This window comes from Oncorhynchus clarkii, chromosome 2 (assembly GCF_045791955.1).
Source record: "Oncorhynchus clarkii lewisi isolate Uvic-CL-2024 chromosome 2, UVic_Ocla_1.0, whole genome shotgun sequence".
Lineage (NCBI taxonomy): Eukaryota > Metazoa > Chordata > Actinopteri > Salmoniformes > Salmonidae > Oncorhynchus > Oncorhynchus clarkii.
The window spans coordinates 88,619,448-88,631,538 of NC_092148.1; the positions used below are offsets into that span (position 1 = coordinate 88,619,448).

Genomic DNA, 12,091 nt, shown 5'->3' on the forward strand with positions numbered 1-12,091 from the left:
ACTAGCCTGGCCTGAGAAGTACAAAGATGTTTGGGCCATTGGTGTAGAATACATGGTTTGGATGCAAACTGAATTATTCCATTTCACTTCATTATTTCAGTCTGACCATCTCTAGTAGTTTTTATTGGTCCCAGATGATTCACTCCTGTCTTTCATCCCTCTGTACACAGGTATCTCCTTTACCCCTAAGGAGGTGGGAGAGCACGAGGTGAGCGTGAAGAAGGGTGGTAAGCACGTGACCAACAGCCCCTTCAAGATCCAGGTTGGCCAGTCAGAGATTGGCGAGGCCAGCCGGGTCAAGGCCTTCGGTAAAGGACTGGTGGAGGCACACACCTTTGAAATGGCTGAGTTCTTTGTGGACACTAGGAATGCAGGTAAGACTAAGGAACATGTTATTCTACTGATACTAGGTCAAGATAAAATGTTCTTTCTCCTGTCCTGTCCTACCATACCTTACCTCTGTCTCTCTCTCTCTCTCTCTCTTACTATCTCTTGCTCTCTCGCCCTCTCCAATCTCTCTCTATTCTATATCTCTCTTTCTTCTCCATCTCTCTCTCTCTTTCCCTCCCATCTCTCTCTCTTCCCCTGTCTCTCTCCGTCCCCCCACCCCTTCCCTCCCCTCTTTCTCTCAGGTTATGGTGGTCTGGGATTGTCTATCGAGGGCCCGAGTAAAGTGGACATAAACTGTGAGGATGTGGAGGATGGGACTTGCAGAGTCAGTTACTGCCCCACAGAGCCAGGCAACTACATTATCAACATCAAGTTCTCTGATAAGCACATCCCTGGTTAGTAGCTTTACTGTCTCACTTCAATCTTCTATATATGGAAATATGACTGTATCAGTAAATTAACTTGTGAGGTTGTATTTCATTATAGAACAGTATTGTCACTCACTGTTACCTGTGAATTTATTTTCTGCACGATTGAGAGGGCTATTCCGGTTTAAGACCTCTCTCATTGGCTGATACACTACTCCCTGACCTCTCTGATTGGCTGTTGCTGGTACTCTCTGATAGGGTTAGGCTGTATCCAAATGTTCATACTGTCATATTGTTTCTGTACCATATAAAGTTTTATACCGGAAGTGCTATTTGTTTTTTTACGCAAAAAACTATTTAGGCAACAGGGCTCTTGATCCAGGAGGGGATTGAACGTCTCTGCTGTAACCAAGAAGCTTGATCTTGACATCTCGACACTTAGCTAGCAATTTAGCAAACCACATGCATGGCTGGAGCCCTGAGCTGGATCTCATTTGACACATCTTAGATTTCTCATAGCTTTCCTTAACTTAGCAGGCACCCCCACATACACTGTATTTAACATTATAGAAAATCATACCGTCGGTATTTCCAAATACCCCGGTATACGGTATAAACGCCCAAGCCTACTCTCTGACCTCTGATTGGCTGCTCCTACAGGAAGTCCTTTCACGGTGAAGGTAACAGGAGAAGGAAGAATGAAGGAGAGCATCACCAGGAAGAGAACAGCCCCTTCCATCGCCTCTGTCGGCAGCGCCTGTGGCCTCAACCTGAAAATCCCTGGTGAGCACAGCCTAAACATGATCACACTGTGATATTACAGTCTGGTGCTGTCATGGTGCTGTCATAGTGCTGACGTACCCCACATTGCTGTGTTGATATCATCTATAGAATGACAGCAATGGTGGTTGTTAATCCTATCAATTTTCGATTTAGCTAGCTTCTTCCATACAGCTACAAGTTAGCTAGCTTCTTCCATACAGCTACAAGTTAGCTAGCTTCTTCCATACAGCTACAAGTTAGCTAGCTTCTTCCATACAGCTACAAGTTAGCTAGCTTCTTCCATACAGCTACAAGTTAGCTAGCTTCTTCCATACAGCTACAAGTTAGCTAGCTTCTTCCATACAGCTACGAGTTAGCTAGCTTCTTCCATACAGCTACGAGTTAGCTAGCTTCTTCCATACAGCTACGAGTTAGCTAGCTTATTCCATACAGCTACGAGTTAGCTAGCTTCTTTCATACAGCTATGAGTTAGCTAGCTTTTTCCATACAGCTACGAGTTAGCTAGCTTCTTTCATACAGCTATGAGTTAGCTAGCTTCTTCCATACAGCTACGAGTTAGCTAGCTTCTTCCATACAGCTACACGTTAGCTAGCTTCTTCCATACAGCTACGAGTTAGCTAGCTTCTTTCATACAGCTACAAGTTAGCTAGCTTAAAAGCTAAGTTAGCTAGCATGAGTCTTCAAGTATTGCTTGTGTAAAAGACTAAGCCAAACACTTACCCTCCCTGCTCTCTCTCCACCAATAGGAAACTGGTTCCAGATGGTGTCAGCCCAGGAGAGGATGACTCGTACGTTCACACGCAGCAGCCACACGTACACGCGCACAGAGCGCACGGAGATCAGCAAGATGAGGGGCGGAGAGACGAAGAGGGAGGTGAGGGTAGAGGAGAGCACCCAGATGGGAGGAGCAGGAGGAGGCAGTCCCTTCAGAGATGTGTTTGGAGACTTCCTGGGCAGAGAGAGTCTGGCTAGCTTCGCTGGTATACCTGCTACAGCCACACCAACACCTGGTGAGAATGAATGAATGAAGAAACACTTCTCTGTTTCACTTGTTCTTCTTTACTCTCAATATCACTGATCTCGGTACAGTAGCAGCTCGTTTCTAGAAGGTTTTACTTTACAATGATTATGATCGATATAGAATTGTTTTACTTACTTTAGTTGAATGTATGGATTGTAAGTCGCTCTGGATAAGAGTAAAAATGTAGCATTGTAGATGGAAAAACAACACGCCTTCCAGCCAGTCTGACACCTCTCTCCCCCCTCCCCTCCTCCCTCCACTCTCCCCCAGGTGAGACAGTTACCCAGGGTAGTATGACAGCCCAGGTGACCAGCCCCGGGGGTAAAACAGAACAGGCAGAGATCGTAGATGGAGGGGATAGCACCTACAGCGTCCGCTTCGTACCCCAGGAGATGGGGGCACACACGGTCAACGTGAAGTACAGCGGGCAGCATGTCCCCGGAAGTCCCTTCCAGTTCACTGTTGGGCCCATGGGAGAAGGAGGGTCCCACAAGGTCCGGGCCGGAGGCACTGGGCTGGAGAGAGGAGTGGCAGGAGTACCAAGTAAGTAGTTTGACCTGACCGCCTGTGTCTCGCTGAAAACCCCCACCAGTTAATTGATGAACCTGTCTTTTCCTTTAGTCGTACCAACAGTTTTGCAGATAGCAGCTATTTTGAAGAATGTTTAACTTTCAATAAGTTATTTTTTCCCCCTTTGCTTTAGTTGAATGTGTTATCTACTTTAGTTGAATGTGTTATCTACTTTAGTTGAATATGTTATCGACTTTAGTTGAATGTGTTATCTACTTTAGTTGAATGGGTTTTAACACGTCTGTGTGTCTCCTCTCTCATTCTCTCCCTCCCTCTCTCGTTCTCTCTCCCTCCCTCTCTCGTTCTCTCTCCCTCCCTCTCTCGTTCTCTCTCCCTCCCTCTTTCGTTCTCTCTCCCTCCCTCTCTCTTACTCTCCGTAGCTGAGTTCAGTATCTGGACGCGTGAGGCTGGTGCAGGAGGCCTGTCCATCGCAGTAGAGGGGCCCAGTAAGGCTGAGATCTCATTTGAAGACAGGAAGGATGGATCCTGTGGGGTGGCCTACATCGTTCAGGAGCCAGGTGAGATAGTACCCCCCCGTAGCCCCACCTAACCATATCTAGCCCCATCGGTCTCTCCCTCCCTCTCTCTCATCTCTCTCTCTCTCTGTCATCTCACTCTGTCATCTAGCCCCATCTAACCCAATCTAACCCCATCTAACCCAATCTAACCCCATCTAACCCAATCTAACCCCATCTAGCCCCATCTAGCTCCAAGGACCAACTGTTATTTACAGTGGCTTGCGAAAGTATTCACCCCCGTTGGCATTTTTCCTATTTTGTTGCCTTACAGCCTGAAAACACAACATGCCTACCACTTTGAAGATGCAGAATATTTGTTATTGTGAAACAAACAAAAAATAAGATGAAAAAACAGAACTTGAGCGTGCATAACTATTCACCCTCAGAAAGTCAATACTTTGTAGAGCCAACTTTTGCAGAAATGACAGCTGCAAGTCTCATGGGGTATCTCTATAAGCTTGGCACATCTAGCCACTGGGATTTTTGCCCATTCTTTAAGGCAAAACTGCTCCAGCTCCTTCAAGTTGGATGGGTTCCGCTGGTGTACAGCAATCTTTAAGTCATACCATTGTCAAATGGATTGAGGTCTGGGCTTTGAGTAGGCCATTCCAAGACATTTAAATGTTTCCCCTTAATTAAACCACTAGTGTTGCTTTAGCAGTATGCTTAGGGTCATTGTCCTGCTGGAAGGTGAACCTCCGTCCCAGTCTCAAATCTCTGGAAGACTGAAACAGGTTCCCCTCAAGAATTTCCCTGTATTTAGCTCCATCCATCATTCCTTCAATTCTAACCAGTCTCCCAGTCCCTACTGATGGAAAACATCCCCACAGCATGATGCTGCCACCATCATGCTTCACTGTGGGGATGTTATTCTCGGGGTGATGAGAGGTGTTGGGTTTGCACCAGACATAGCGTTTTCCTTGATGGCCAAAAAGCTCAATTTTAGTCTCATCAGACCAGAGTACCTTCTTCCAAATGTTTGGGGAGTCTCTCATGTGCCTTTTGTCGAACACCAAACGTGTTTGCTTATTTTTTTCTTTAAACAATGGCTTTTTTTCTGGCCACTCTTCTGTAAAGCCCAACTCTGTGGAGTGTACGGCTTAAAGTGGTCCTATGGACAGATACTCCAATCTCCCCTGTGGAGCTTTGCAGCTCATTCAAGGTTATCTTTGGTATCTTTGTTGCCTCACTGATTAAGGCCCTCCTTGTCTGGTCCGTGAGTTGTGGTGGGTGGCCCTCTCTTGGCAGGTTTGTTGTGGTGCCATATTCTTTCCATTTTTAATAATGGATTTATTGGTGCTCCGTGGGATGTTCAAAGATATTTTTTTATAACCCAACCCTGATCTGTACTTCTCCACAACTTTGTCTCTGACCTGTTTGGAGAGCTCCTTGGTCTTCATGGTGCCGCTTGCTTGGTGGTTCCCCCTTGCTTAGTGGTGTTGCAGACTCTGGGGCCTTTCAGAACAGGTGTATATATACTGAGATCATGTGACAGATCATGTGACACTTAGATTGCACACAGGTTGGACTTTATTTAACTCATTATGTGACTTGTGAAGGTAATTGGTTGCACCAGATCTTATTTAGGGGCTTCATAACAAAGGAGGTGAATACATCATATGCACACACTACTTTTCCGTTTTACTTAAAACAATAAAAAAATGCACGTTTTATTTTTTAAACATTTATTTTCACCAATTTGGACTATTTTGTGTATGTCCATTACATGAAATCCAAATAAAAATGTATTTAAATTACAGGTTGTAATGCAACTAAATAGGAAAATGGCAAAGGGGGTGAATACTTTTGCAAGTTGCTGTACACCATGTCTATCTCCTTCCATGAGAATCATCTGATCGTACTGTTATTCTGGTATCTAACCGCCGGTTCCTCTCTGTGTTTGTGTCCTCAGGTGACTATGAAGTGTCTATCAAGTTCAACAACGAGCACATCCCCGACAGCCCCTTCATCGTTCCCATAGCAACGCTGTCTGACGAGGCACGCAGACTCACTGTCACCAGCCTGCAGGTAGGAACACACGCGCACACACACACACACACACACACACACACACACACACACACACACACATACACACACACTGAATTACATGTCTTTGTTAGAACACTCCTCACAAGGCCATCATTTGTGACCGGCTACAGGATCTGAGGCATTTGACGCCAGTTCCTACTTCACAGTAGCGCCGTTTAAATGTATTTTTATTTTTTTAAATGTTAATGCTTTTTTGAACATGTGAACTTTCATGTGCCTTAATTACAAACTGGTGTGGGATCTGTTAATATCAAAATATTCAAGAGGGTGTGAGCTATGCGGCAGGTAACCTAGTGATTAGAGCGTTGGACTAGTAACCGAAAGGTTTCATGTTCAAATCCCCGAGCAAAGTACAAATCTGTCGTTCTTCCCCTGAACAAGGCAGTTAACCCACTGTTCCTAGGCCGTCATTGAAAATAAGAATTTGTTCTTAACTGACTTGCCTAGTTAAATAAAGGTAAAATAAATAAATGCTGAATGGTCGTGAACAAGGAAGAGCTCTCTAGGAAGTGTGAACATCTCATCAAAATCTTTCAAAAGGCATTTTGTTATAATTGTCTCTTAAGTGGTATAACAAGTTTATCAACTTTTAAAGCAGCATAACTTTCCCATGTCATGAAATGCAAATACATTTATACATACATTTGATAAAAGCCTCAATAGAGAAATCGAGAAACAATTTACAATAACAATAGTTGTTTTGTTGGTCAGGCTTGTCCCATAGATTTATTTGTCCTTAGAAGTGAAGCCAGAGGCTTGTAGGTCTGTAGCAGTAACCAAGACAATATTGTTGTGTTGTTTAGTGGTGAGTGAGAGGGATCAGCTGTCCCTTCTCCAATTATGGGGTCATCGTGGGGTCTAGCTGTTTGACAACTGGCCACAGGGACACACATAAACACCTCCTCCCTTAAATACTCTCATCCTCAGATATCGCTCTCCTTACTCTTGTTTCATATATATATATATATATATATATACAAGATGAGTCACTGTCTCACACACGTTGTCTCATGCAGAAGACACACATACACTCACACACACAGGTCCTGACCCTGTTTTTCCTCTCTCTCTCTCTCTCTCTCTCTCTCTCTCTCTCTCTCTCTCTCTCGCTCTCCTCTTCTCCTTCCCCCCCAGGAGAAGGATCTGAAGGTGAATCAGGAAGCGTCGTTCGCTGTGCAGCGTAACGGGGCGAGGGGCGTGGTCGATGCTAAGGTCCACACCCCATCTGGCTCAGCTGAGGAGTGTTACGTCACCGAGCTGGACAGTGGTAAGATAACCCTGACTTTAATACACATCATACCAGTCCATAGAAAAATAGAGTTACGGTAGCTCTCCTCTCCTCTCCTCTCCTCTCCTCTCCTCTCCTCTCCTCTCCTCCCCTCCTCTCCTCTCCTCCCCTCCCCTCTCCTCTCCTCTCCTCTCCTCTCCTCTCCTATTCTTATAACTCTCTACTATTATCTCCAGACAAGAACGCGATCCGCTTCATTCCACGTGAGAACGGCGTGCACTCCATTGACGTCAAGTTCAACGGCAGTCACATCCCCGGTAGCCCGTTCAACGTGCGGGTTGGGGAGGCAGGACAGGCTGGAGACCCAGGCATGGTGACAGCATACGGGCCTGGACTGGAGGGAGGATCTACAGGTACAAACTCCTCCTTATCTCTTCTGACTCCAGCGTTACAGAGGAAACCCCCTACTTTCAACTAATTGTTGTACTGTCAAATAACAAGAAGGGGGGTTGGAAGCCAGCGTCAACCATGGTGCAGTTTAGGCTGAGATCTCCCCTTTTGAAGGAGGGATGGATCCTGTGGGGTGGCCTTGGTCAATGCCTTGGTCACAACAGCAGGAGACGGCATCTAGGATAACTGGACATATACTGTACATATACCCCTGACCATCTGTCTCTCTCCCTCTCTCTCTCTCTCTAGGCGTGGCCTCTGAGTTCGTAGTGAACACGTGTAACGCGGGGTCAGGTGCCCTGTCTGTGACCATTGACGGCCCCTCTAAGGTCAAGATGGACTGTTCTGAGTGCCCCGATGGCTACAAGGTTATCTACACTCCTATGGCCCCCGGCAGCTATCTCATCAACATCAAATACGGAGGACCCAACCACATAGTGGGCAGCCCCTTCAAAGCCAGAGTCACAGGTGTGTGTGTGTGTGTGACACCTGTGTGTGTGTGGCGTGTGTCAGATCTTGATGAAAAGGATGTTTGATGTTTTGGTTATGAAACGAGACTAGGGTTGCAAAGGTAGGGTATATTACTGGAAGCTCTCTACGTTTACTAGTAAACTATCAGAATGTTGGTATCTTTAAAGGATTTCCTGTCGTCCATCATTAGACATCTACTGGCCCTTTTGGGTACTGTCTGTAATTATCTCTGGCTTTATCTCATATAAAATATATGAAGTAGTTAAATAAGATGATTTTTCTAATGAACAGTTTAATGACAGAGCTGTTAAACATTAACCTAAATATAAACTATAAACGTAGTGAAAACCATTGTTGTTTAAAATGAGGGTTTCGACATGAAATATCCTCTGTATATTTGTTTACACTTTTATTTATTTGAAATATCCTCTGTATATTTGTTTACGCTTTTATTTATTTGACTATTGTCATTGTGTTTTTGTTGTCAACGTTTTGGTGTCCAACCGGTGGCAGTTGTGACAAAAGTCAATGGTTGGATGAGTTTCAGAGTTAATTGAAAATAAGGCCATTGTTGATGAAATGCTTTTTTCATTAATTAGGCTATTTTCTCTTGAACCATCTGGTCTATCTACTAGAAACTCAAGGACAATATGGACACAGATATAAAAACATGAATACTATATACTATAATTGTATGTATTTATTATTCAAGTATAAATTACCAAAGTTCCTATAGATTGCCATCAATTTTCCATTAATTACCAAAATGACTGAATATTTCGAAACCTTTGGTAAACTACCGGTAGCTTTGCAACCCTAAACGAGACACTCTCTGAAAAGTTATAAGTTTCTAGAAATGATAAACACGTAACCGTAAATAATACATGTTATATAAATCTGTTTACTCTCATCGGGATTGTAGAATTAGTAGTCATGGACCACAAGGCTGAAGGCTGGTCTCAGAAACACTGGCAGAATGCAGCTCGATGTGAAGTTACAGAGAATCCCACTGAGTACTTAGCCCTCTTAGCTGTATGAAGATGGATGATACAGCAGTGTTCTTCTAAGCAGGGTCCGTCAACCCTCATCCATGGGGTTTTAGTCTAGTGTTTGTGTCTGTATCGAGGAGGGGAGGTGTTAGGTTATGTAATGTCTGGTTGGAGTCGTGACTGCAGTTATTTTGTAACATGTCTGCTTGTCTCTCCCACTCCTTCCTCTCTCTCCTCTCTCTCTCCTCTCTCTCTCTCCTCTCTCTGTCTCTCTCTCTCCTCTCTCTCTCCTCTCTCTCTCTCTCTCTCTCTCTCTCTCTCTCTCTCTCTCTCTCCTCTTTCTCTCTCTCTCTCTCTCTCTCTCTCTCCTCTTTCTCTCTCCTCTCTCTCTCTCTCTCTCTCTCTCCTCTTTCTCTCTCCCTCTATCTCCTCTCTATCTCCTCTCTCCCTCTCTCCTCTCTCTCTGTCTCCTCTCTCTCTCTCTCTCTCTCTCTCTCTCTCCTCTCTCTCTCTCCTCTCTCTCTCTCTCCTCTCTCTCTGTCTCCTCTCTCTCTGTCTCTCTCTCTCTCTCTCTCCGTCTCCTTTCTCTCTCTGTCTCCTCTCTCTCTCTCCTCTCTCAGGTACCCGTCTGTCCGGTGGTCACAGCCTTCACGAGACGTCCTCGGTGCTGGTAGAGACGGTCACCAAGACTTCCAAGGTTGCCGGAGCGTACAGCTCCTTATCGTCCTCATCCAAACTGACCTCAGATGCCAGCAAGGTGGTGTGTCGAGGCGCAGGGCTCTCTAAGGCTCTGGTGGGACAGAAGAACATATTCAATGTAGACTGCAGCAAAGCAGGTGAGATGGATAGGATACACACACACACACACACACACACACACACACACACACACACACACACTAACATCCTTCTATGCCATGTGTAACCTTGTATCTCCCCTCTTCCAGGCTCTAACATGTTGCTGGTGGGAGTGCACGGCCCCACGACCCCATGTGAAGAGGTGTACGTCAAACACATGGGCAACCGCCTCTACAACGTCACCTACACTGTCAAAGACAAGGGAAACTACATCGTTATCGTCAAGTGGGGCGACGATAGTGTCCCCGGCAGCCCCTTCAACGTTGCTGTGCCTTGAACGAACGTCAAGGAACACCCGAGCCCTGATCCCCACCACACCTTGCCCCACTGCACCGCTACACTCCTCAGTGGACCGCTGTAGAACCGCCTCTCTCAACGTGCACTAAAGAATCCAAGGACATTTTTAGCCTATAAGGAAAAAATAAATAAAATCAGATTTCAGCCTTAATTTAAAGAATGTGCCAAAAGCTTGTTGTATTAACTCTGTTACTGTTTTAGAGCGAAGTTCTAGGTGACTAGTGTGGTGTCATAGAGATGGAAAGAGGCGACCGCCCTCTATACAACTCTATGTGTACTGGAGACAAGCTCCAAGTCATGTGATGTTGGTCTAAGTGTTTTGACTGGGACAAGATCCCCGCCAATAGAAAGGGATTATTGTGTAGCAATGAAATGGCTTAACGTGTGAGTGTTTAGGACACAAGATAAGTTGCTTTTTAAACAGTATTAAAGTGTGATATTATATGATTTTGTATGCTTAAAGAAATTTGAAAAGGTATTTTTATTATATTAACCAATTCCTTGGTAAGTCTTTGCAGAACTAATAATAAAGATTCAACTGCTACCTTGGCAGAATACGAGTGGGTTAATTTACTGTTTTTGATTGGGATATGGTGAAAAACATATTTCACATGAAGATAATGTTTACAGTAGGCTACATACAAGGGTAATACTTCCTATGATATACACTCTACACATTGCATTCTAAACACATGTCCAATGCTTTTTGAGTGTTATAAATAGGTGTTAAAAGTACTTATAATATTTACAAAATATTAAACGGGACAAAAGAGAATCAACTGGACTGAAAAAAATACATCTGTAAACTGTGGCAAATTGAAGCCTATGATTGGTCTTAGTTATGTGAGGGACCAAGGGGATTGGATGAACTTTTTTTTTTAAAGAAACAGCCCTCAAGATTAGAGTGGAGCAACCAGGAGTTTTTAAAAGAGACTGGATTCCCACTAACCGCAGGGGTTCCAGGATTATTTCCAGCAACATCAAACTGTTTTAGAGACTGACAGACAGGGTCTGGTAGGGCTCCAGTCACAGCAACATCAAACTGTTTTAGAGACTGACAGACAAGGTCTGGTAGGGCTCCAGTCACAGCAACATCAAACTGTTTTAGAGACTGACAGACAGGGTCTGGTAGGGCTCCAGTCCCAACATCAAACTGTTTTAGAGACTGACAGACAGGGTCTGGTAGGGCTCCAATGCCAACATCAAACTGTTTTAGAGACTGACAGACAGGGTCTGGTAGGGCTCCAATCCCAACATCAAACTGTTTTAGAGACTGACAGACAGGGTCTGGTAGTGCTCCAGTCACAGCAACATCAAACTGTTTTAGAGACTGACAGACAGGGTCTGGTAGGGCTCCAATCCCAACATCAAACTGTTTTAGAGACTGACAGACAGGGTCTGGTAGGGCTCCAATCCCAACATCAAACTGTTTTAGAGACTGACAGACAGGGTCTGGTAGTGCTCCAGTCACAGCAACATCCAACTGTTTTAGAGACTGACAGACAGGGTCTGGTAGGGCTCCAATCCCAACATCAAACTGTTTTAGAGACTGACAGACAGGGTCTGGTAGGGCTCCAATCCCAACATCAAACTGTTTTAGAGACTGACAGACAGGGTCTGGTAGGGCTCCAATCCCAACATCAAACTGTTTTAGAGACTGACAGACAGGGTCTGGTAGGGCTCCAATCCCAACATCAAACTGTTTTAGAGACTGACAGACAGGGTCTGGTAGAGCTCCAATCCCAGCAACATCAAACTGTTTTAGAGACTGACAGACAGGGTCTGGTAGGGCTCCAATCCCAACATCGCAAACTGTTTTAGAGACTGACAGACAGGGTCTGGTAGGGCTCCAGTCCCAGCAACATCAAACTGTTTTAGAGACTGACAGACAGGGTCTGGTAGGGCTCCAATCCCAACATCAAACTGTTTTAGAGACTGAGAGACAGGGTCTGGTAGGGCTCCAGTCCCAGCAACATCAAACTGTTTTAGAGACTGACAGACAGGGTCTGGTAGGGCTCCAGTCCCAGCAACCTCAACCTGTTTTAGAGACTGACAGACAGGGTCTGGTAGGGCTCCAGTCCCAGCAACATCAAACT

At 45.0% G+C, this 12,091-nt stretch overlaps 1 protein-coding gene across 2 annotated transcripts in view; it reads left to right on the forward strand.

Moving 5' to 3' along the window:
- Positions 1–10,547, forward strand: part of LOC139376005 (filamin-C-like) — a 42,830-nt gene extending 32,283 nt beyond the window's left edge. For both annotated transcript variants that reach the window (XM_071118036.1, XM_071118045.1), the window contains 12 exons: positions 171–374; positions 633–785; positions 1,419–1,541; positions 2,288–2,551; positions 2,833–3,105; positions 3,513–3,650; positions 5,563–5,678; positions 6,837–6,969; positions 7,167–7,343; positions 7,630–7,848; positions 9,461–9,676; positions 9,788–10,547. In XM_071118036.1, coding sequence (XP_070974137.1) covers positions 171–374; positions 633–785; positions 1,419–1,541; positions 2,288–2,551; positions 2,833–3,105; positions 3,513–3,650; positions 5,563–5,678; positions 6,837–6,969; positions 7,167–7,343; positions 7,630–7,848; positions 9,461–9,676; positions 9,788–9,975 — 2,204 coding nt within the window. In that variant the 3' untranslated portion in view covers positions 9,976–10,547. The remainder of the gene's footprint in view (positions 1–170; positions 375–632; positions 786–1,418; positions 1,542–2,287; positions 2,552–2,832; positions 3,106–3,512; positions 3,651–5,562; positions 5,679–6,836; positions 6,970–7,166; positions 7,344–7,629; positions 7,849–9,460; positions 9,677–9,787) is intronic.
- The last annotated feature ends 1,544 nt before the right edge of the window (positions 10,548–12,091 follow it).